Source organism: Cyprinus carpio, chromosome B25, assembly GCF_018340385.1.
Source record: "Cyprinus carpio isolate SPL01 chromosome B25, ASM1834038v1, whole genome shotgun sequence".
In the NCBI taxonomy this organism is placed as follows: Eukaryota; Metazoa; Chordata; class Actinopteri; order Cypriniformes; family Cyprinidae; genus Cyprinus; species Cyprinus carpio.
This window is the reverse complement of record NC_056621.1, coordinates 12,857,233-12,884,115: the sequence shown is the minus strand read 5'-3', so window position 1 is coordinate 12,884,115 and position 26,883 is coordinate 12,857,233. Positions and strand designations below refer to the sequence as shown.

The 26,883-nt window shown below is 37.4% G+C and overlaps 2 protein-coding genes across 2 annotated transcripts in view; both read left to right on the top strand.

Annotated features, from left to right (window-relative positions):
* The window catches only part of LOC109079986 (electromotor neuron-associated protein 1-like), a 24,031-nt gene extending 13,056 nt beyond the window's left edge, over positions 1–10,975 (top strand). Inside the window, 4 exon segments of the mRNA XM_042753031.1 lie at positions 10,347–10,366; positions 10,368–10,430; positions 10,605–10,743; positions 10,833–10,975. Of these exon segments, the coding sequence (XP_042608965.1) occupies positions 10,347–10,366; positions 10,368–10,430; positions 10,605–10,736 (215 nt within the window). The 3' untranslated portion in view covers positions 10,737–10,743; positions 10,833–10,975.
* Positions 10,841–26,883, top strand: LOC122134292 (microtubule-associated protein 1A-like). The gene is given in 11 exon segments (XM_042753339.1): positions 10,841–11,987; positions 11,990–12,158; positions 12,161–12,292; positions 12,295–12,365; positions 12,367–12,628; positions 12,690–14,023; positions 14,026–14,398; positions 14,512–19,976; positions 20,014–21,220; positions 22,419–22,648; positions 22,913–26,883. Coding segments are annotated over 11 exon segments (10,401 nt in total). The 5' UTR covers positions 10,841–10,985; the 3' UTR covers positions 23,069–26,883.

The following is a 26,883-nucleotide window of genomic DNA, read 5'->3' as shown; positions in this document are numbered from 1 at the left end:
TTGTCTATCTGGACTACACTGTTCACACATGCGTTTGGCAATCAGACTGCACTGGTCCTGCTGTATGTTTTTGATTGACTAAAAAGAGCCGACTCAAAAGACTCATTCGTTCTACAATAAAATTACAACCAAAATAATGCAAACTATTGGCTTTGTCTCAAAATCTAGTAAGACGCCTTCCTCGACAGCATTCCACACGAAACTTATAATGCTGCCTGGAGAAGCAGTTCAGGTTCAAATTCTTTAAATCAGTTTCGACAGTCATCTCTACCATTTTTTTATTATTTTTTTAAACAGTTAATTCTACTAAGTTCAGGCTATTATTTACAGTAATTTCAACAATATACAATTGTACAAAAAACCTTGATATATTTATAAAAACTACATTTAGCAAACAATTAAGATGCCCCAAAATACTGTCTAGCTTGTCAGTAAGTTTTGGACAGCCACTGATTTGTTTACTGCTCCGTGACGCAGCATTGCTGTCTGTGACTCCTTTTTCTCTTTCCCCCTTCTCTCTCTATTCTGTTTTGCAATATGTTTGTGCATCCTGGCCGCTTAAGGGACACCATTCACGAAAAATAATGACTAAATGGATGACTCGCTCCATGTTTGAATATCATTGTGGAGGCCAATTAAACCCACAAAATGACCCTTTTGCTTTATTCAGCACAGCTGACGTTTGAGTCGTAATGTTCAATGGTTTTACTCTTAATTTATACAAAAAATAAAAAAAAAAACAAATAATACCTGCTTAAACTAAATCATCTCTAAGTACTCTTATTGATATCATAAAGAGGTGATGGTGTTGTTAACTTTTAAGGAAATATTTGGGACTATTTTTAGTATTTTGTTTGTCATCCCAGTGCTGAAATGATTCAGTCACTCCTTAGTTCTCTTTTCTGATGCATCTATCGGGGTGGAATTTTTACATAGAGAACACACACTGACCACTCGGACAGCATTAGCTGCTGATTCATTTGTCCCATTGTTACTGGTAGTAGCCTAAGGTGCAGAATGTTTAGTGGACCTGCTTCACTTTGAGTGTCTTTATTATAATATGAGATAATGACATAATCTTATTTAATTGCCCAAGTTTTGTGGCAGTGTGCTCTGTTGTAGGCTTTAGAGAGATTGTTTATTAAGCTTTCATGATACCATTGGTGTGAGGCTCAATGTTAGGACACTGAAGGGTACGTCCATCTGCCACAGAGTAAAAATGGGCCATTGAAGACATTAAAGACAAGGGCGATTGGGCTTTACCAAAGTGACTCATGCTTTCTTCCCATTTCTGACATTGGAAAATGCTTATCGAGAAAGGAACCAGCCATTTTAGTCCTGCAAAGTTTTCCATGGACAACATAAATGAATGGTCCAACATAGAAAATATTAGCAACTCAACTTTGGACTTATTGGATAAGGATGTAACGATTCACTCATCTCACGATTTGATTCACGATTTTGATTTCACGATTCGATTTACGTTGTTGTTTTTTTTACAAAATGATATTTAAGACAAAATTAATAATTTCCTCCTATTATTACTTAGACAAAATGTTGTACATTTCTTTGTGAAATTGAAATATAACTATAATAATATACTAATATAGCACTTGCATATTATTGCTCTTTTGTTAGTTTTGATTGCTTCTATTGTCCTCATTTGTAAGTCGCTTTGGATAAAATTGCTAAATAACAACATTTAAATTGAAATTTTAAAACAAGCCCCAAATCAAATAAATAAGTAACACAAATAAAATAAATATCTTCATATAAACAAAATAAGTCTTTGTTTGTGTTCTTACCATTTAAATTTAGAGGCCCCCACTGCATTTTAATCATGATCCAAACAAAGATGCTGCATACATGCAACATGGGCAGCTTTTAATCTAAATTAGATCGTATAATTTCGAAATTCTGAAGCAAAAACAGAATGGTTTGACTTTAGTTTTATGAATCCATACATAAAAATATCTGCAGGAAACAGCGGATGAGCTGAATGAGACGCAGATTCACTTTCTGCCAGCAGGTGGCACTTAAAGCATTTCCTTGGTTTCTGCTGTTAACGAAGCAGCGCTGCACTACTTATGAACTTTAATATGCATTATACAGAGGCAAGACAAAAAGAAAAAGTACTGTATAAACCTTTTCTAAACGATGGTAAGTTTCCCTCAAACATACATTCATATAAACTCCTACACCCTAAATGATTCGCAATTTGTTTAGCTTCTCAACCGATTTGAATCGTCACATATTCGCGGTTAGGTTAATTGTTACAGTCCCTATATTGGATAATCCTTCCAGATTTAGGAACGGTCATTTGAGACAAACAACCTCTCATTGGGGATTACTCAATGTAAAGGGACACAACTTAAGTGGCAGATGCCCGTCTGTGGAAATACAAATGAATCTCCTTAGAGAGGCATGCAGGTTTTTCTGTCTGTGTCCTCAAACATTTGACCAAAATGATTGCTTTGCTGTGGTCAAAACAAACACCGGTAAATTGGTAATTTACTTGTTTACTCTGAGTCAGCTGCATTAACCGATTTAAAATGTATACCGGTTAGAACTCTATATAACGGACTCATGGCAGCTGTCATTAAGTTTTGTATTAAAGAAGCTTTCAATATAGGGAGAATTGAGCGGTGTTTTAAACATGTTGAAATGAGATGTGATGTCACAAGCTCTTGGTGTGAACAGCTCACAGTCATAGCGAGGTGATATGATGCTATACTCTCACATTTGCTCCAAGCTCACACTTTGGTGACATATTTCAGTCTTTTATTCAGTTTTTTGAAGGCCGTTCTGGTGGTATGTGGCTGAGTTGCACAAACGGCCCTTCATCCCTGGGAGCTTGCAAATTCAGTTTGGGAGGATCACCCTCTCTTTTCCTTTGTAGTGCTGCAGTGAGAATTCCTCCACTGCTGTTGAATCACTTTTGGTCTAAATTGGTCTGTGTAATATGTTGCTTGTTCTGGTTTAAGATCTTTTACCTCACTGTATGTTAATCCCCGTACAGATTGCCTTAGGGGATGTTCTGCATTAAATGTTGTTTGTTTGGTACTGTTTTTTTGTGTGAAATGTTACTGCAGCAGGAACGGGATATTGGGAATGTGGAATGTTAGCGTAATCTGTGAGTTAAATGTAAGTTTGAGCTCAGTAATACATCTTCAGTTTATCAATAATGCATTTGGATGAGATACTGCCACTCAATATGGTTACAAAAAATTACGCATAAAATAAAATAAACACAGGTATTAGGACTTATTTTGGATTTATGCTTCTGACCAAATAAATGATCAAGAAATACTGGTTTGGGTCAAAATTATTATTATTATTATTATTATTGGTTGATTGCACCAATCTACCTAGTAAAAAGACAAAAATTGCAACAGAAAGTCATTATTTAAAAACTGATTGGGTTGCATGTTTTTCTAAACCAGTTGTCTATGGATTTTATTTCTGCTGGTTTTATGTAGTCCAGTAGCAATAACTGTTTTAAGTCCCAAGATGGCCGACAATTAGATTAGTTTGCATTAAATATTAAAAAGAGAGACATGAGTGGTACGGGAGACATGTTGCCGCAATTGACAATGTCTGTAGCAACCAGTTATATTAAGTACTTTATCATTTGTTCAACTGATTTGCAGTCACTAGTACACAATATTAAGTTATCAAAAGAAAAAAAAAACACCCACTCTTTTTAACAGGATCTCTTTAAAAGGCTGAATAATATTTAGAATTAAAAAATTTATGACTTGGCTTTAATATGGCATACAGCTATCTGGCTGTGCTCATGTTACTTTCTAAAGGCCTGTGATTGAGTATTTTTATTTGTTGATAGTCATTTGAATAATCTTATTCTAATGTTAAATGAATTATGCATGAAACAGGTCACACTGTGCATTTTTTTACATTAAAAATTACCTACTATTTACTTTGATATGTAAGATGAAAACATTACATACTATCATATGGTATGATTAGATCAAAACAACCCATAAGCTGTCTGTAAATCATCTGGTTAAGGGACTGTGGAAACACTGACATTTCAGCGCAGATACTCTTTTCTAAATGCTTTCATAAGCACTCATCTGTATTGCTGTTAAAACCTGTTATTAACCACGTTTCCATCACTTGGGCTATGTACTCATGACATTTTCTTTTATTTGAACTGCCTGCCCACTATTGTGCTGGGTATACATTATATCTTTGCACAATTATCAGGATTAAAAGATGCAGTGAGTTTCTTTGTTGTTGTTTTGTGCCTCTCTATTAAAATGCCAAATTTTTGTGGCCATATTGCATCTTTGCGGTAGCAGGACATTGTTGTGAAATGCTGGGTGTTGTGGAGTCCTCGTCAGTGTTGGAGAAAACAACTCCAGCCCTTATTCAGGACCACAAAGATGTGGCTTCAAATGCTAATGAACTGGCTGTGTGGTGGCATGATCTCATAGTATTTCTGGCTCAGGTTTAGGTTGGAGTTTTCTGGACCCCAAGGAAGCAGTGTACAGCACCAACAATCTTCTCATACCCTTTTTCTTGCTTTAAAAACTTGCTTACCCTATAGCCCACATCTTGCCTAATGTGCTCTTTCCACATTTCAGACACTGAAATCTTTTTATATTGTATACATAAATATCTAATGCAAATCGAGCAAAAATTTTTAAATAATGAAGATAAAAACGTTTGCTGTTTTATGAAATCTGAAAACGGTCCATGCAAATGAGGCATAAAAAGCGCAACATGCACTCCTGCTGGGTCACTGTGCAGCTGCCACACCCTTTACCCAGGTGGCTGACTGTCTGAGATTCAGTGACACGTCCATGATAAAAGAGGCTTTCATATGCTTAAACAGCAGAATCATTCAGCATTGCCAAATCACAGAACTAGGATTACCAGAAGAAACTAGGCATTCGCCTCTTGTCTATAGATGCAACAGGGAGCGTCAAAGTCTGAAGAAATATTGGGCTGCTTGTGTTAGTCTTGTATAGAGCACTTAAATCACATACCATGGCAAAAATTTCATAAAGCCGAAATTGTTGTGCCTAGCAGTGTAATTTATAATAATTTCTGAGCAATTACTTAATGGATTTTTCAAGTTTCCCATCAGCCAGAGGACGGACTAAATCTGGATTGATGATACATTTATGGGATTACAATAAGTCCCTCAAAAGTAACATTAATTCCCTCCGTCTCTGAAAAGCTAGTTAGCTACAGTAGTTAGGTAACAACAAACACCCATGGTGCTTTATGGTTAATTAAAGTTCACTTTTGCAGTTTAATAAAAAGAAAGGCCACTGCACAACCTCTGTGTCAGCTGTACATGAAATGGGAATTAAATGGCTTGCTGTTCCACAGGGACAAACAGATTTAGTGTTTGCTAATACACAGTGTGCCACAGCAAGACGTGCCGTTCACAAGGTTATCTGCTCCCAAAAGCGCACAAGATGGTGGCATGAGTGACTGTTTTAGATGCTTGGATGAGGCGATTCTGTTCCCAAACTTCCACGGGCCTCAATCTCTTTGGTTGGGTGACCATATCTAGAGCAAAAATATCTGGAGCAGCGCGAATGCTTGGTCTGTCTTCTACCATAGCACTGTTTGAGCTTATTTTAACAGAGTGCTCTCATTTTTAGAGTTCATGAGCAGATATTTATATCAAGCGGGTCATGGTGAGGTAGGACCTGGATCTCTACACCTGAGACTCTTCTTAAAAATGACAGTGTTTTATGAAGCTAATGCGATTAAGATGTTTGTGCTATGAAATTTTAGTCATTAATCAGTAATCAGCAGTTATGAAGTTGCCTGTTCTATAATGGATTCCACTGGATTTCCTTGGACTACTGTTACAAAGTTCTTTCTCATTCTTTAGTGACTGTGGAAAAGTGCCAAAGGGAGTAGTAGTAAACTAAAACCTGAATCTAACACACCGGAACACACCGCAAAACAAAACCATCATTTAAAACAAAAAAGAAAATAATTTTTTTTTTTTTTATTTTATTTTATGGTTTTCAAGTCCATTTGCGATCATCAATAAGCTAATGTACTTCCAAATGTTGACAAATTTAGCAAATCATGGTTTATGGTTCTGATGTAACTAAAGCCTAATTGACTATTTTTTGGTACATCCTGTCAAACATTCCTGTTTGAATACAAAATATGTCAATACAGGAATAAAAGTGTGCTTTTTAAGCTAATCATAGTATAAATGGCACTGAATAAATCTATTTTTGCTAAAGGGTCTTCTGTAATTATTTAAAAAAAAATAATAATAATAAATTAGTTAACTTTTTTTTTTTTATTAATTTGTTATTTGAAATTATTAATTATATTTTATCAGATTTCTTCCCAGCTAATTCTGAAAGAGTTTAAAAAAAATTACCTTGTAAACATTATTAACCACATTCATCATACAACAACAAAAGACAAAAACAAACGCCAATAGACCCATGTAGCTCTGGGCATTGTGCCTAAGGCAGAGCAACTGCAGTGCCTGAGACTTTTAATACCTCCCTCGTTTCTTTGTACTTTGTTACTTTGCAAAAAGCAGCAGGGTCGGAGCTACTAGTTTCCGTGGCAGCACGTATTATTTGCATTCAGTGTGTCTGGTGTAATCTGTCTCCACCAGTCTTCACATATGTTGTACTTTCACTTCTGTACTTCTTTCTCATACATCTGGCTGATGGAAGCAAGGCTGGGCTTAGGCCAGCTTGGTCCAAACCCTAGTCGTGCTGCGTTCAGCAGCCCTTTGATTATCCCACTAATTCCTCAATACACCCTGCTCCTATAACACTCTATTAATACATTAATCAATCATACGACTGTTATGTTTGACTTTCAAATGAACAAATCAATACTGTGTTGTTAAGGAACATGCTTTAAAAGATTAAGCTCATATGGTTAAGTACAGTACATAGGGGAACCACTGGTAAAGTGTTAAATTAACACTTTTGAAAGAGTTAACATTATTAACACTCTGACAGTGTTAAATAATAAACTCTTAAAGTTTAAAATATTAAACACCAGAATGGAATGATGATGAGAACACCAAAGTTGGTGTTCCAAGTTAACACTCATGGATTAACTGGTCAACACTGCACCAGTGTTTAGGTGAAAATATAAAAAATAAACCCACAAACCAATACACTTTTACATTTATTTATTTATTTTATTGAAACATTGTTAATCTTTTTCCCTGCACCAAAATGTCTTAATATTAAATTTTTTCAATACATGTAAAGAACATGTTCTTGCAACAATTAAACATCATAATGTCAAAGCAAATCAGTGCAAAGACACAAAAAACATATTCTTATTTTTGGTCCATATGTACTCTTAATGTCATAAGGTTTATAATGCTGACATTTATCAGGTTAAACAACAGCATTCCATTCATTACCATAAACGCTGAATGCATGTTAATGCTAACTAATCAAAGTCTGCGCTGGTGTTTGGACCTCCTTGGAGAGAATAGTGTCATTCTTTTTTTCAGCACGAGATGCGTTTCTCTGCAGTTTTCAGCCAAGCAAGATATCCACTCTTATTTGCAGCATCACAAAACTGCCCCTGTAAAATTGAAAAAATAAATAAATAAAAATACACACACACACACAAAAAAACGGGTTATTTCACATTCATGTATTTCATATGAAATGTAGGAGGATTTCGATGTAAGCCAAGAGGAGACTGGTTTTCCTTTGCAACATATTCTTACTGGAGCTAATGCTACGCCACAGTCCTACGTCATCCACCTGGAACGACTTGCACACAAAACAGTTAGCGCAAGCTAGAAGAAAGTGTTTATAATGTTTTAAATATGGATATTTTTCTTACAAATACGCATTGATTCTATACAGGAGGCCTTTATTCCTTCCCTGTAGCCATGTGAGGCACTGTTTATTATGGATGGATGCATTTTATGGCACTTCTTTTGGACTGTTGAACAGAAACACCCTACCACTGCCATTATAAAGCTCGGAAGTGCCAGGATAATTTTTAATAAAACTCAGATTGGATTCATCTGAAAGAAAAAAGTCATATACACCAAAGATTCCATGGAGTTGAGTAAATCATGGGCTAATTAAAATTTTTGGGTGAACTAACCCTTTAATTAAAATTTTTGGGTGAACTATCCCTGTAAGGAAAAGCATTTAACTCACTATAAAATGTATTTTGTTAAAAATGTAAGAGTCAGTCTTACTAGAAAAATTAGACACAGTCACAATTCCAAGTGCATATAGTTCTCTCTGCGTTGAGGTTGGACAACTCCTATCAAAATGAAGGCACATAAATGGGACAGCACATAAATAAATGACAGTCCAAACATATCAAAAACTTACAGTTTATTTTTTTTAAGAAAGAGATCAGACTCTTTTATTATTATTGTTTAAAAAAATAAATATGACAATCAATAAATGTAAAATATGCAGTTGCAAAATAGCTGCGTTTCCATCCACCTATTTTTATGCAAATTTTGGAATATGGCTTAAAAACGCTGGATGGAAACGCCAAGATGCGCATAAGCTTTTTATGCACATTTTTAGAATTTCTACGCACATTTGAGTAGGATAAACTTTTTTTATCCGATAAGAAAAATGCACATAAACTATGATGGAAACACATTTACAAAATAAATTCCTCCATGCGCATCAAAAAGTCATGTGACTTTGCGCTATGAGACGGGATAACTTGACTAGCAGAGGACCGATCTTGTTCATAGCATCTATATGTTGTTATGGTCGTTCTGAAATGCTCTGAGGAAAGTCTGTTGTCAAAGTATTTTATTTTTGTTTAATAAAAAGGTTACTCGTCTACCGTTTTTACACCGGCACTTTAAAATCCACAGGCCAGTGGTTGCTGGTGTTAACACTAGCTAGTGTTAATCCTTTAAAAACGCAACACACCACAACTTTAAACTCTCTTTACTTAAACGTCCTTAACACCAGGATTTCTACACTGGAGATTTTACTGTGTACTGTGTTGGACATTTCAATGAGTTATGATTTAGCATTGAGCCCTATTTCTGAATAAGTTTTCTGACGTACAATTTTGGGGAGCAACTAACTAAACATAGGTAAACTTTTCCAGCAAAGTAGCAAACCTTTTCTAGTGAAGCTACTTCCAATGGTCATGTTGTATTTTGAATGTCATATTGAATTGCACATGCAAATTCATTGCTAAGTGAGCTCTTTCTCAAATGTAGTCATGGAAAATCCTGATTTGTTTAACTGAATCATTTCATGGTTCGTCCTGAAGTGTGATTAATTTTAGTGAATCGGTTCATCTTAAAGTGATTAGTTGTGTCCCAAATGACGCACTATACACTATGTACTTATGCACTATGTACTCAATCATGTATTGTATGAATTATATAAGGTTATTTTGTCATTTATAAACGGAGTTGATAGCCCCTCCCCCTTTGTTACATAATTACAGCTGCGAACAGTTGAGTGCATGAAGTGTCCAACATTCCACACTTTGTTTTTCCAGTTATTTAAGTGCATCATCCGGGTTGTTTAAAGTGCACTTTTTATTTTTGGAATTTTCAGTGTGAACGCACTACTCACTCTATTTATACTACAAAAACGTCATAGAATAGTGCATAAGTATGCGATTTGGGATGCACCTATTTATTCAGGTGAAATCATTTTGTTTAGACAGTAAATGAACAGAATAAAAAAAGATTCACTAATTCAAGTTCCTCATGGTATTTCAGACTTCTCTATAGCAGAATATTTAGTTTCTTAATATGTTCTTGATTCAGTTATGTAACTAGGGAATATTCTTATTTTAGTCATTATATTAATTAACTTGTAAATTTATGAAATTTGATGTTATCACCCAATTATTTATCCATTCATTCAAACTTTCATTTTTTTGTGTGTGAACAGCTCTGATTTAATTATAATCATTACATTTTATATCACTGTACAATTATTTATTTTAAAAGATTTTGCCCTCTGAAGTAGCTTTATTGTAGTTAGTAGTTTTGCAAACTACTATTACAAAAGAGTAGCTTGAATGTAGTACTTCAAATTATTAATAACTAGTAACTTAACAATTTTTGAAATGCCAATAGAAAACACAGTAATTTATCTTAAGGGATTTGTAGTAGAATACTATGTGTACAGTCTTTCTAATGCTTAAGCCTCAGATGCTCATTTCTTTGGCTTTCTGTATGAGAGTTTCTTTCTTACAGGATGAGCTTTAACTAGTGTGTATCTCCATGCTGCATCTGTTTTTTTTATTAGATTTTCAAATCATGAATAGGCTCAATGAGTCTAGTCACAATAGATATTGTAACTTAATATCAACAAGAAAAACAATATATGTATTTCTTCCAGGTCAAAGGACTCTGCACCACAAAAAGTGATGTTCTTGAAACGGTTGTATTAGTGAACCCATCAGAAGATACTGTTATCTCTGAGGTAAGTTATTTAAAGAAAATCTCTGGACAAGCTGCTATATATTTCTAATGAAGATAAATAATAGATTTGATGTTAGACCGAATAACCTTGTCGAAGTATAACCTTGCGCAAACAGACTGACTCTAATTAGACTAATGTGTTTTTAAATGCCCTCTGTCTCTTATTATGTCCTAGATCCATTGTCTTGTATCTGACCCAGCTGTGCACAAGCTGCTAGTACTGAGTGGGCAGAGTTCTGACCAAGGTGACTGGTTCTTCAAAACTGGAGTGTTCAGTCATCAAACCTTTTCACGTGGTGTTTGCTGATCCTGGAGTAAGTTTAGATAATATAATTGTATTCACATTGACATGAAATATATATGTATATTGTGACTAATTTTGTACTTATTTTTTCTCACGTAGGTCAGTAATTTGCTGGTTAAATCCAGCTCTGGACAGCGGGCATCATTGACTGTGTCTTGCCGTGGTGAGGCAGGCTGGAGTTCTCTGGGGCAACAGCAACGCATTAGGGAGTTGCTGAATTATAGGCTGAATCCAGAGCCCATACTCCCTAAGATGGAGGGGGTTACTGAGTTTACCGAATACATATCTGAGACTGTGGATGTACCATCCCCATTTGACCTTCTTCTTGAGCCTCCAACCTCTGGAGGATTCCTAAAGCTGTCAAAGCCTTGCTGCTACATCTTTCCTGGTGGACGAGGAGATTCTGCGCTTTTTGCCGTCAATGGGTTTAACATTTTGATTGACGGTGGCTCTGACAGAAAGTCATGCTTCTGGAAGCTTGTCAGACATTTAGATCGTATTGATTCTATCCTTCTTACCCATATTGGCGCTGATAATCTTCCCGGGATCAATGGACTCCTTCAAAGGAAGGTTGCAGAACAAGAGGAAGAACAGTCTCAAGACTCAACCACCTACAGTGATTGGATGAAAAACCTTATATCACCCGAGCTCGGAGTTGTGTTCTTCAACGTACCTGAGAAGCTTCGCACATCAGAATCAAATTTGAAAGTCAAGAGAAGCATTGAGGAAGCCTCTCTTACATTGCAATACCTCAGCAAGCTAGGAATTAAGCCTGAGCCTCTTTTTCGAGTGGTTAGTAATACCATCGAGCCCATCACTCTTTTTCACAAGATGGGTGTTGGCAGGTTAGACATGTTTGTCCTGAACCCTGTGAAGGACAGTAAGGAAATGCAGTTCCTCATGCAGAAGTGGGCAGGTAACAGCAAGGCCAAGACAGGGATAGTGCTTCCCAATGGAAAAGAGGGAGAAATATCTGTACCGTATTTGACATCTATTACTGCTCTCGTTGTATGGCTCCCTGCCAACCCTACAGAAAAAATTATCAGAGTTTTGTTTCCAGGAAATGCACCGCAGAACAAAATCCTTGAAGGGCTTGAAAAGTTGAAGCACCTTGATTTCTTGCGGTATCCGGTAGCCACCCAAAAAGACATAAATTCTGGGGTTTCACCTTCAGCGGTAGTAAAACATACAAAGCTAAAACAAAGAACTGACAGCAAAGAAAGTCTCAAATCATCTCCCAAGACTTCAAGCACCAGCTAAGCCTTTTAAGAAAGTAAACCGATGAGCATGAGGATGTAACCATTGTTGACATAAGAAGTGACTCTGTCAATGAGAACAAGATTGAGAAAAAAGAAGAAAAGAAGCACACCAAGCCACTGAAACCAAAAGCAGATGTAACAGAGAAGAAAAAATTATTGAAGGAGAAATCACTGAAAAACACCCAAGGAACAGGGTGTCTAAAATGGATGAAAAGAAAGACAAAGAAAAGAGGGAAGTTAAAAAAGAAGAAAAACGTGAAATTAAAAAAGATGATTCTGTGAAAAAAGATGAGAAAAAAGTTTAAAACCAAGGACACTTCAAAACCTGAAAATGAGAAAAATATAACTAAAACCTGACCTGAAACCTTTTACCCCCAGAGGTCAGAAAGACCCTCCACAAGGCCAAAACCCAAGGGAAACCCAAAACAATAAAGAGCAAACCTACAACTGCCAAGGTAGAGAGTGCAGAGATTGTGGCCCAACCAGTGCCTGAGAAGACTGAGCCTGAGAAACCGGAAAAAACAGGAAGACAGGAAGAAGTAATATCTGCTCCATCTACTCCAGAAGATTTAACAAAAAAGGACTTTGATGAAATGAGACCCACTGAAACAACAGATCAATCTGAAGCTCCTAAAAGTGCCCTTACGGCCTCTGAATTACCAGCTGAAAGAGACAATGAAAGTTCAAAATTTTGCAGAGGAGCGAGAAGAACAAGATCATGTTACAGAAAAACGATATTGTGGAACAAAAAAACTACAGAGAAAAGAAGCAGCACCCTCAGCAGAAATCCAAGAAGTGCCATCAGCAGAAGTGAAAGAACAACAGGATGACACCCAAGCATTAGAATTAGAGAAATTTGAGGATGAGGGTGCTGCAATTGAAGATGAAGATGAGGAGGAGGTTGAGATACAGCCTGTTAAGAAGAAGACAGAGGAGGAGGAGGAGGAAGACATGGGAATAGGAGATGAAGAGGATGAAGGGGCAACAAAGGAAACCAAAGATTTAGAGGGCGTGGACAGAAAACATGAAGTTGAGGAAATGGAAAAGCAAAAACAGGTGGAGGAAAGAAAGGCTGAAGCTGAAGAGGAGCAGTTTGAAGAAGAGGATGTGATTGAAAAAGCTGAGCTAGAGGAGGCAGAGGATTTGGATGCCATTGCAGATGAAGAAATAAAGGATTTCTCTGCTGAGAAAGTGAAGGAAGAAGAGGATGCATACTTGTCAAATGTTGGAGGTGTTACAGCTGGCATTACCTCTACAGCCCAAGGAGCTGCAGCAGCAGAAAACTTATCATACATTCAGGATGAAACTATTCCTGTTTACTCTGAGACTGAACAGACCATCTCAGATGAAGAGATCCATGAAGAAGCAGAGGACAGGATACCACACCTTCAATATGAGGTTGGTAGCTATGATGTCTCGGTCCCAGACCAACCAGGCTCCTTTGATGCAATCCATGGAATGAGAGAAATGCAAGCTGCTGCAATGGGCAATGGAACAGGCAAAGTATTGATTGGTGCACAGGAGCCACCTATTTCCATCTACACCAGCATATTTGCAGCACCACTAGCTGAAGAAGAACATGTTTCTTCAGCAACGTCTATAACAGAGTATGACAAACTGTCTTCTTTACCCACTTCCGTTGCAGAGGATCATTCAGTGGCATCCGTCACAGCACCTCAGACTGAAGACACTGGAAAAAGTTCCCTTGTCTTGGATACCATTCAACCGGTTACCCAGACTGAGGCCACCCAAGGAAAAGACTACCTACATTCAGCTGGAACAATCTCACCAACATCCTCCTTAGAGGAAGACAAGTGTTTCAAATCATCTCCCTCTGAGGAATCTCCACCACTTCCCTTAGAAGGCAAAACTGAGGGAATTGAGATGGCTGTCCATTACGGTGATGAAGAGGAAGATGAATATGAGGATCAAACACCAAATGTTGACATTTCACTTGGAAAGTTACAAGAAGCATATGCCTCACCTGATAAACCTGAGCACAAGGAGAAAGAAATGGACAACCCAAAAGTCCTGTGCCTTTAGTTCCTGATACTTCATCAGATGAAAAACCCTCACCACCTGAGATGGAGAAGGCACCAGTATCACCTTCTAGGGAGGACTCATCTTTTGAAGTACAGACAATACTCTCCTCCCCATCACACAGTGTTTCTAAGCTTCCTGTTGCAGAAGCTAGTGTTTTTCCAGATGTGGAAGACCGATGCATTAGCCCTGATGACAGCACTGTAAAAATGGCTTCTCCTACACATTCTGGACCACCTAGTGCATCTCACTCTCCCCTCAGAATGTCACCTGTGGAAGGGAAGGATAAAGTTCTTCTTAAAGAGATTCATCAAGAACCAGGAGTGCCACCTAGCCCCACTGAAATTGAATCTGAAAAGGAGAGTTGTAAAAAAACCTGGTATTTTAGATGAGAAAGAAATGCCTCAAGCAAAGGAGGAAGAAAAGGAGAACCCAGGAAGCAATCTCTGCACCATCTCCACTTGTTGATGACTTATCAGATAAAAAAGAAAGTCTACCAGTTCTACCATCAAAAGAAATAAGTGATACAAAGGTAATGCCTGATCCAAGTGTTGAAAAGAAGGGCAAAGTTGAAGAGGACTTAAAAGAGACCAGCAAGGCTTTAATTCTAGAGGATAAAGATATCAAATTATCCGATGATCATGACGTTGAAGAAACCCGTGATTTAAAAGAGAAAAGAGAGGAGCAGACAGAAAAGGAGGGTGAGAGAGATGATACTGAAGGGAAACATAAGAAGGAAGACCAATTATTAAAGTATGCAGAGGTTACAGATAAAGGTGATGTAATATCAGAACCAGAAAAAGCAGCATTGCCCTCTAAAGAGGATTTTGATAAGAAAAATGCAAATGAACAAGAGTTTCAAGAAAAGAGTTTTCCAGCAATTCTGGAAAGTTCTGAGATAGAAAAACAGGAGAAAGAAGAAGAAGAAATTCAGTCAGAGAAAGACAAAATATCTTATAAATTGGACAAGGAATCCAAAGAGAAAGATCTGACTGATATATCTTGTCAGTCCATAGAAAGCCCAGATATAAAAGCAGAAACATCAACATCTCATGAAGTAGCCAAAGCATATATGGAGACACAAGACACTGTAGAGACAGATGTGACAACTAAACCGGAAAAGACCTCTGAATCAACTGATATTACACCTGAACAGGTGGCTTTGGAGGAAATTGATTCATCTGTCTGTATAAGCCAATTTAAGGAAGACACAAATGAACTCAAATCTCAAATACAACAGTTAAGTGAAAAAACAGATGTTACACTGAAAGATGAAGAAAAGGTAGGAAGTAAAAGTGAGACTGGACTGACATATGAGAAAATTATTTCAGCTGCCAAAGAAGACGAAGACTCTAGGGATACAAATGTAGAGAAAGTAAAATCTGTGACGCCAGAGCAGATTTCCCTCTCAAAACCAGATGTTCCATCTACAGAGATGCATGTAGAAGGGTCCATTATAGAGAAGGATATGTCTGCTAAAGATGATCAAGAATCTAAGGGGATGTCAGCACAAGAGATGAAACCTCACACATTAGAGGCAGCTCTAAGTGAGACTGAAATTACTAGTAAACAAGATGAAGACTTAAAGGAGAAGCTATTGGAAGAAACTCAAACCACACAACATTTAGAAAAAGCAGATGTATCATACAAAGAAGAGCATCAAATAACACATTCCGTCATTTCACAGGACACAGATGAAACTAGTCAAGATATGAAAACTGTAGAGGACACTAAATCCATAACACAAATTTCAATTTCAGACAAAATGGATTTCTTACCAATATTAGACCAAGAACCGAAAGATGACCAACCAGAATTGAGCCAAGGTCAAGTTTTGCTGTCTGAATCTGAGAAATTAGATTTGTCCTCTAAAGATGATCAGGACCAGAAAAACAAAGAGTTTGTGATTGTTAAACTAACTAGCAAACTAGATGAAGAGTCTACAGAATGTCAGACTTATGAAAAAAGAGATATGCATACTATCTCTAAATCTGATTTTGATTCTGAAGTTAAGAGTGGACCCCAGACAATAACACCAGAACAAGAAGATGTGCAAGCTAAAGAGGATGAAATAAGCAAAGGCATATTTGTCAAATCTGAACAACCAGTCGAGTTTGAAGACATTTCCCCAAAACCGTATGAATCTAAAGATAAGTGTGTGGAGGATACTCAACTTCATATATCTACAGATCAATTAGTATCCGAGAGTGCCGCTGCTAAAAATGACCAACAGTATGAAGAAAAACACACTGAAGAGATTGAAACTGAAGAACTTCAACCAAGCGTGGCGACAGATGTGCCATCTGATACAAAACAAGAACATAAGGCAATATCTGTGGAAGAAAAGCCAGAACAGATTCCAACAGAATCAAAAACTCTGGATTCAAAATCAGAACACGATACTTTAGACACACTGAAGAAAACAGATCTTCCCATTGCAGAAGATAAAACAACTGATTCAAAAGTAACCAAAGAGCCAGAGGAGAAATTAATGAAAGAAGATGCATCAAAATTGGTGTCAGATGAATTAGACAGCAAAATGGACTTGGGAGCCAAACCAAAATCTTTGGTAGAATCTTCAGAACAAATGTTTGAGACCTCAGATCTGAGTTGTAAAGAAAAAGTGGAATTGAAAGATGAACCTAAAGGAGATATCAAACAAGACACATCATTACACGAAACAGATACGTTCCCATCGTCAGGCATTGGATTCAAATTAAATTTAGATTATAAAGAAAAATTCATTGAAGAAGCCTCCTCAACTATGGACAAAACAAAAGACACCAAGTCAACCTTTGAAACTACATTTCCAACCAAATTTTCAGATGAAGATGAAAGTACTGAGGAGGATGAAGGAGATGCTGTTTGTATGGGAGGGGCTGGTTCAAGACCATTATCAGTGGAACCTTGGAAGTATGAAGAACCAAAGGCAAGCAGTTCTGAGACAAGTATGAAAAAAGAGGAAATTGTGGCCCATTTAGAGTTGACTAGAGATTCCAGTGGAACATCACCTGAACCAGAGAAGGAGTGTAAGGTGGATACCACATCACTTACACCACCTACTACAGATACAAGTACTAAAGCTGTCTCCGAGACTCTAACTGAGAGCAAGCCAACAAGTTTCACACTGCCCAGCTCTGACAGTCAGGCAAGTGTTGAGGATGACCAACATGAAACATTGCTCTCTTCAAAGGAAGCAGTTAAACCGGAGAAGGAGGCTGAGAGGGAAAGGGAAGGAGAACGAGAGATTGCCTCTCCAGGGTTAGAGTCACATTCTGATTTTCAAAAGACTGGCAGTGCTGATGAGAAATGTGCTGGAAAGTCTGATAGTGAGAAAATTAAATCTGATGACAAGATGACTTATGAAGTGGAAAAAGAAAGCTATGAAGCCTCTAAATATGAGCCATATGAAAAGCCTGTTTCAAAAGACACTGGGAGAGGAAGAGAGGAAGAGGACCAGGACCCTAGTCTGGATAGAGATTTAGATGACAACAAAAAAACAAGTCAGGCCACTTTGCTTGGAGCTGCTTGTTCAGTAGAGGAACAAAGTGATGAAGAGCCAGTGTCTTTCAGCAAGGTTGATTACCAGGCCTCACCAAGTATTCACAGCAGCCACAGTGCCTACTCAGAGCAAGACAATAAGGAGCGATACCAAGAAGAAGATCTGGTTAGAGAAGAGAGACCAGATCTGTTTGTTGACACTAGTTCTACATATGACAGCAAAGCCACTTCGGCAGCAGGTTCAAGCTTGTTTGCCTCTAGTGATTTGCAAGACAAATCTGAGAAATTGGAGAGAGAGGAGAAGGAGAAGGAGAAAGAGGACACACACTCTCCTCTTCAGGAAAAAGATGATATTAAATTGCCAGATAAAGAGCCATGTACATCTGCTTCCAGCCTTTCAAAAACTGATACACAAGAGAAAGACCATAAAACAGAAGCAACATTGGCAACACCTCATTCAGAGGACCTGGACAAGACCAAAACCCATGTGACTGAAGCTTCCCCTCCAAAAGGGCTTCTTGCATCATCACAAGATAAAAGTCTTCAGAGTCTAACAACTTCTTCAACATCTGCTTCTGATGACAACAAAATGGAGAGTCCAGTCTCAAGTGAAGTTAACAAAGATAAAAACAAACTGGATTCAGCTGAAAGCCAAAGTGACCCATTTTCTTCTGGTCGATACTCACCACCTGAAAAGGACATGCTTCCTGCCAGGTTATCACCTGAAGATCCCAACACCACCGCTCCTGGTTCTTCAGGGCAGTCCCTGAAAGTTGAAGACAACGTTCTTGCACTTGAGTGCACTGGAAAAACAGATTCTCTTTCCAGCAAGTCATTAATTGTGAGTGCAGAGACAGAGGAATGCTTGGTCAGAAGCCAAAAAATATTTGCAGAAGAAGAGGATGACTATGAGGAGGAGGAGGAGGAAGAGGAAGATGCAAGTGACGTGGATATTGAAAAGGGTGCCAGAGAGATGTCTGAAAAAGAGTCCAAAGTAGCATTTGATACCATGACTATATCTAAACCACTTGAAACAAAACAAGAAGATACTACTGGTTCCGTAGCACCTGGAGCATCTGCAGATCTACAGACAGATAGAGCTGGTGATTCGGCCACAGAAAAGTCCATAACAGAGCCTTTATCAGCACCTGCAGAGCACATGGATGTAATCAGCAAGGAGGATGAACAGTCCAAGAAAAAAGATACTTGTTTAGTCCAATATGACATACCCAAACCCAGCGATGACAAACATGAACCACAGAAAACGTCTGATAAAAAGCATGAATTGACTGAATCCCAAGCTGTTGCTCAATCAGCCATGTCTGATGCAACTTACTCATCATCTTCATCCTTTAGTTACTCTTCCTCAACATCTGCCTCATATTCAACTGGTCAACACCTTGGAGAAGGCCTAGAAACGTTGATTAATGTTCCTAGTGTCCAACTACGATCAGATGGAGACAGTATATCATATGAGTACTCATCGCTAAAAGAGGAAGAGTCGCCCATTATGGATTTACCATGTTTAAAAAAAGATGAATACATGGAAGTCACAGACCGAATGACACCTGCTACAACTACAGCTGAATCAATATCTAGTCTTGCCAGGTTTTCTCCTCTCAGTCCCTTGGAGGAATCCAAATCGTTTCTTCAAGATCAAACATCATCAGCAGAGGAAAAGTCAGAGGAGGATATGTCAAGCATTAAATCTGACACGGATCATGTCTCTCTTCCTAAACATGTAGCAGAGCCACATTCCTCAAAATCACCAGAATCAGCAACTTCTGAGCATGCAACTCACCCAACTGAGGTGGCATCTGCGACATCTCTTAAGTTTGACATTGCACCTTTGGAGAAGGCTGACTCTACAGACAAACAGTTACAGGAAAAATCCTCTGATGATGAGCCTGAGGATAACAAAAGCAGTTTTTTTGAGGAAGGAACCTTGCCATGTAGAATTGAATGTGAAAGATCTTCAGCTACTGAAAAATTAAGCACAGCATCTTTACCAGAGCAACATGCTGATGTAAAACCCTCAACCACAATATTACCTTCATTTGATCTGCAAACCACAGATGGAACAACAGAAATGAAAAGTTCTCAGAAGGTGCCAGTTACAACATGTGGGCCTCTCAGTACCAGTACACAAAGTGAACAAAGTATGAAGCAAGAAGGGGCAGAGAAGTCTGAGGCAATTAAAGACTTGCCTGAAAAAGTACAGGAGGGGGTTGAAATGAAAGAAGCAAAAGTGAGCAAAATAGAATATGAAGAGGAGTGGGAGACAGATGAGAAAGAAGGAGTAAAACATAAAGCAATGGTGGAAGAACAGATACAATCTGAAAAGATGGTCGAAGTGAAGTCAGAAAAGATAGGAGAGAGCCTAGATGATGGCAAAAAGTCAGAGCAGCAGAGCGATTGTGAAGGGAAAACGGAGCAGTTAAAAGTAAAGAAAGATGTGGAACAAATTGAAACAATTGTAGAAAAGGAATCTACAAAAAAAAATAGAAGAAAAAAAAAACAAAAGAAAAGATAATATGATACGAGAAGACAGCAAAAAAACAGATACAGTTGAGTCCAGCCAGCATAGTGCCTTTGCGTCCACAATGCAGCATGAAAATGTTGTATGTCTAAAGGCTCCACCTGGCTATGGAGAAGATGTTTATGAGGGTATAAAGGAGGAAAAGGGGGATGAAGAGGAGGAAGTGAAATATGATTCAAAAGAACGTCCACCAACTCCACTATCAGGAGCACAGGCTTGTTATCCTGAGGTCTCCGAGAAGTCAGATGAGGAATTCACTCGACCCTCTGATCTTGGTATGGAGGCCATGTCCTCACATTCACCTTCTCTCTTCAAACACCGCAAAGGAGATATCTCTCCATCCTTCATTAATCCAAGCCCTCAGGAACTATGGAGTGAGGACGGAGAGGAAGATGCTAAAAGCGATCATTCAAGGGATGATGATGGTGATGAGCGTGAGCAGCATTCTGTCAAAAGGAGATCTCACAAGCAGCAGCATCGTCATCCCCACAGTCACCATGAAGATGGTAAGGAGGGATCGCACAGCATACTGAGTGGTACGTCAACTGGGCATGGCATTATGCTAGCAGGGGAGGAAACTCCTCCTACATCTCTGAGTGAGTCACTACCATCTCAGTCTGACTCAGATGTTCCTCCAGGGACTGAGGAATGTCCTTCAATTACAGCAGAAGGGAACCTTGATTCTGATGAAGATGCAGAACATCTACCTGTGGACAAAATGTCTGCAGCTGGTGGTAGCGGAGGAGGTCATCATTCCTCCTCCCCGAGAAGTCACGATCCCCCGCCCATTCCAGAGAAAGACCCTCTTCCTCACCCTCCACACCCTGATGTGTGCATGGTGGACCCAGAGGCCCTTCTTAATGGTCAGACCCACACTGAACGGCCAGTAAAGAAAGACCTAAAAACAAATAGAGGTTTGAGGAAGACCCTAGGAAAGTCTGCATCGCCGGCACGTAAAGGAGATACAAAAAGCAGGAGATCTACTACCCCTGTGAAGAAGACATCCAAAGACTCCTCACCTCATGATCTTAAAAGAAAAGATTCGGACAAGACTTTTCGTTTGTCCAAAATGTCTGAGACACAGGGATCCAGGGGAGACATCTACAACCCAGGAAGAGGACTAGTCAATGGCGTTAAGAGTAATGCAGGTACAAACATGCATGACACATTAGTACCATATCAGTTATCGAGTAATGTTAGAGATTTTAATTTATCAGTCAATATTGGATATTTAACATGCATGTTAATTTACCTATCCACCTTTTTCCTCCCGTAAAAATGGGCGTGGTCATTTGTAATTTTTTTGGGTCTGGCTTCCGGTTTCATCCGTGTCCAGCTATTTTTAACTCTACAAAACAGTTAATTTTGCTGCTTGATATTGAAAATTGGTGTGTCTTACCATATTATTTTAATGTATTATCTCAATTATGAACACTGGTTTGTACTGCATGTTGTTATTCTTCTCGTTATTTCCTTATAGCGGCTAATGAACCAAAAGTCTTGCCTATAGGCTTACTTCCACGTTGAAGAAAAAGGTGGATATTTACATTTAGTTTATCTCCACTGTCATGTAATACTCACCTAAATTAACTTTTCAAAAGTTTATAAGCTTCGGTCCTGAATCTATTGTCATTTTTGAATCATTTTTGATTACTATTTAATGCTTTTAAAAGTAATCATTGCTAAAAAATTAACATCCATTTTTCATACTGTACATTATAATGTTGTGATACCTTAATTCACTTGTAGCATTTAAAATAAATGTTTTAATGCTTTTTAATTAGTGTTTTTAATTCTAATTTAGACAAACTAGTACAGAATTTTAATGTTGTCCATTCAATGGCAGTCAACCATAACATAACATTCCTAATTCATTTCTAATCTTTTGGGTTTAGATGAGATACTCCACCCACAGCCTTCCATCCGCTGCCATTTATAGTTTGTATTCTAATCCTTAAAAATTCAACAAAATCCTAGTGCTGTCAAAGGACTTTATTATAAGCTTCGATCCTGAATCTATTGTATATTTTTGATTACTATTTAATGCTTTTAAAAGTAATCTTTGCTAAAAATTAACATCCATTTTTCATACTGTACATTATAATGTTGTAATACCTTAATTCACTTGTAGCATTTAAAATAACTTATTTTTGTTTTTAGTGCTTTTTAAGTAGTGTTTTTAATTAATTTAGATTAACTAATACAGAATTTTAATGTTGTCCATTTATTGGCAATCAACCATAACATGGAAGAAATATCAGTAAAAGCCAGACAAATATCTCAACTGTACAGCAATGGTTCTTCATTAAACCACACATGCAAATAACCAATGGTATATTCTTTTAGGCTCCAACCTGAAATCCAGCGCTGGGACTCCACCTGGACCACCCATCTATGTCGATCTAGCTTACATTCCCAACCACTGCAGTGCTAAAAATGTTGATCAAGAATTCTTCAAGCGAGTGCGAGCAGCATACTATGTCGTCAGTGGAAATGACCCAGGCAGTGGTGAACCCAGCCGTGCAGTTCTAGATGCACTTCTAGAAGGGAAAGCGCAATGGGGCACTAATCTACAGGTATGATTTGCCTTTACACTAAAATGAAATATATGAATTTGTATGTTTGTTGAAGTAAACCCCTAAAACAGAGGCTTTCAAACTGATGCTTTCTAGGGACAAAAAAAAAAACAATTTACAATTTTTTTTAAAGTTAATGTGCACTCTCAGGATATTAATTAGACATGTTGTTTAATGTTAGGATTGAAAACCCCTGTCCTAAGGTCTTACTTTAAAGCAAAAACTGCAATTTATAGTTAATCTGACCATCTTCTTCTCATCTAGGTCACTTTAATCCCTACACATGACACAGAGGTAACTCGGGATTGGTATCAGCAGACCCATGAGAAACAGCAGGACCTGAATATAATGGTCTTGGCCAGCAGCAGCACAGTGGTCATGCAGGATGAATCTTTCCCAGCCTGCAAAATAGAATTTTGAATTGGTTTTCTATTTAGAGCTTTCCATTCATTCCTCATTCATTTCTAATCTTTTAGGTTTAGATGAGATACTCCACCCACAGCCTTCCATCCGCTGCCATTTATAGTTTGTATTCTAATCCTTAAAAATTCAACAAAATCCTAGTGCTGTCAAAGGACTTTATTATAAGCTTCGGTCCTGAATCTATTGTACATTTTTGATTGCATCTACAAGGCTTTGGCAGAAAACTGAATGTTCACTAGCTAGCTGCTATGAAATAATAATATAATGTTCAAGTAGGCTAAAGCTGCATTGCAAATGGAGTTTTTCTCATATTCTTTACCATAACCTTAGAGACCAAAGATTTTATCCTGCCTGTAATTTGAATTCGAAGCACAAAAAATGCCCTCTGTGAATTGGTTAATACATCATCTGATTAATGTTTCACATCCTTTATCATCAATTTTAGCAGACATACCACATATAGACACAGTTGCCTGGGAGAACATACTTTAAACATAAGGTCACAAGGCCTTAGAGCAAACAACCTCTGAGAACAGACTCAAAAAAGTTCAGAGTAGCTGTCTTGTGAGCTACGGTTACAATGAGGCTAGACAAGTCTCCCCATGAGATCACATACCAGCAGATGAGTGAAGAAAGAAATAACTCTATAACTCTAAATTGCTAATCCAAAGAGGATTTGTGCCAAATCTCAATTCTTTCAAATGACGATTTACAATATCAAACATAATCCAAGATATGTGTCCCTTAGGTGACAAAGATGGATCATTCTCTATTCAAACATCTAAGCAGTCCAGCAGTTTTATCTCAATAATCTGATAGTAGTGAAGACTGTACATGTTTTTAAGAGTAAAGCAAAGTAGATGGCATCTTCACAAACTACTAACTCACTGATATGACAGATTTTGGGTGACTAGGCTCTAATATGAACATGTGGCTCAGGATATAGAAGGCAAAAGGTTATAGAAAGAATAAGAGTTTTGTGTTTTTTCACTATTGCAAGTACTGTACTAAAGCATGCTGCTCTCTAGCTTGGACTAAACTTTGTTAGAATATTAATCTAGTGATCTGTTTTGGGGATCTGTTGGGGTCCAGATCTCTTCAAAAGCAAACTAATAACGAGCAGCTTGAATACCATCTGCCCATTAATTGAGTAGACCACCATTAGAGTTACCAATTACACAACGTTCTGTTGCTTGAGTGAAAATATGACAGAAATTTAAATGTGGCCACTTTAAGACCAACAACAATAATAACGCTTCAAATAATCTCTGTTATATTTTGGTGTAGAGGATTCAGAATGCTGAATGTTTTGTTTGTGTGTTGTTGATACACTTGAGCTGATTTTTTTTCTTCCCCAGGATGAGATTCTCTGGCTCACAAGCACTTTAGGTTTAACTTGTTTGAAAGGAAACTGGTGGAAATTACACTATGTGTCAAAATGTAGCAGTAGAGACATTTGTTATAGAGAGACTAATCCACAGAACTGAATATTTGTTTCATGGTTGCTGTGAGAGCAGACAGTGAGGGTTACCCTCGTGCCTTTTGTGTGTTGTTTAACAAAGAAAATGCTTAGTTATCACATACTTATACATACACACACATTTATTTTGGATTAACTGAAATTAGAAATTCTTTATAGCCTTATTTTTTTAGGGTTACGCTATTGAAGTTTAAACTGACTGAGAAGTGTATTACAGGCATTTATTATAAACTGTTATTATAAACAGCAGGCGTTTATAATAATTACATTATGTTGCACCAAGTACGATTGCACTTTTCTAAAATGAAGTCAGTTTGGTAGCTAGGCATCACCATGTAAATAATTAAGTAACATTTTAATTTATTTGAAATTACACAAATATAAAAATTTCAATTAAAACGACTGATCAGCATTTGTTTTTTGGTCTGGCGATGTGGACAAGAACTACTTTAGCTAGTTATTATCTAAATGAAATTGTATGATGGTCTGTTATTGAGAACTTAATACTCTTAAAGTACTAGAACAGGAACAGTTTAAAGGTGCAATTTTGACTTTTGTTGCTAGTATTAATACATTAATTGGCATTTTTATTGCTTATGTCTTTAAAAGTAGTAAAAATATGAATTCAAGCTAACCTGAAGTTATATCATTTACAAAACAAGCTGACAATTAGTGTTTCTGTTTGCACTGAAGGCAAGAAAACAAATTAGCAATCTGTCATTTGCTTGATTTGACAGTGGCTCTACATTTTCAGTTTCATTGTGAACAGTATCGCCAATAGCTAAACATCAAGGCCTCATTGGTTAATGCACAATTGTTTTGTCCTCGAAAGAAACATTTGCTTTCAAAGGCAGCAGTGCCATCATCCATCCTGTTAGAAAACAAGCTCCACTGCACCCCTAACCCTAATCCAGTATATTCACAGTGAGTGGATAGTTTTTAGTCTGTCTTGATTTTTCTTTTTTTGAATGTAAAAGTCAGTATTAAGCATTGCAGTAGACTTAATTTTGTGTTATTTTAATCTAGATTGAAGTTCTTTGAGAAGTTGTCTTTGAGATGGTCAAAGTGACAGGGTCTTTGTGTACTTTTACATGCTGAGAACGCACAGGTTAGCATTGGTGGTCAAAGCCTAAGAACTCAGCTGTAGGGCCTCAAAAAGCCTTGAAGATTACACTAGTTTATTGGTTAGATACAGAATTATTTGCAAAATCAAACCCAGTTCCAACGGTGTACGCAAACCCACACTGAGACCAAATTCTTTCATTTTTTTTGCTAGTGGGATTGTTCAAATGGGCTGAATCTGTACTGTACGTCGTATGGTGTGGATATATTTTCGTATTTTATTTCAAATACCTGGCCTTAGTAACAAGTACTATATGGTCTTGTTGATTAGCTGTGATTTCTTTACACAAATTTAGTTTTGTGTTAAAGATGAATGCACTAACTTGAAATAATATTTTTGAATGTAAAGGTTGCTTTGCTGGATGCTGCTTGAACAAAGAACTAGCAAAATATGCACACGGAACAGTGCACCTCAGAAAATGGGTCACAGAAAGAACTGGTTAGAGTGACTCATGACAAAATATTACATGTTCAGCTGTTGCTGATTTTAGTACAGATACATAACTCTCTTGAAAATAAGATTCAAAATACTTTGGTTTGCAGAGGGCTGTTTCACAACCACCATACTGAAAACGGAATACACTACAGATGCGAGGTTTCCTTCTTTACACTTAAAAAAGCCAAAATAGACATCAAAAACAAATGGCTAAACCTGTACATAAATCAAAATAGCTGACGTGGTCATTTATGTGAAATGCTTTCTTTTAAGAAAGTTCTATGGTCATTGTAATTCTGATTTCCTAAAGATAAAAAAAACTGCTTAAAGTACCTCTACGAATCTCTATTAGTTCAGTTTCATTCTACATCAAATGTATCATCATGTGATGGATTCATTTGGCCATATGTCATGTATACGTATCCATCTTTGCATGTGACCTTATTAGTTATACTCCTGAATGTAACCGTTTAATAATCAGAATTAAAACTATTTTAAGAAGATATATTTGAAGCTAACTGTCTTTATGGTACTGAAATATGCATATATTATTGGGCTTGGCTTCTGTTTGCCCTAAGATGTTGTCAAGAAGATGCTGTGATATTTCCTCGTTCTTTGGCGCTGTATGAATCTTAGTTCTCTTATTCTTTAGTGCAATATTCAACATTCTGTCTTTAAAAGCTAAGTGCAAAAGTAGATTTCTGCTAATTTACTGTAAAGGGAACCCATCCTGGTCATCATCAATAAAGAAAAACATCAAAATTTGGAAAACTC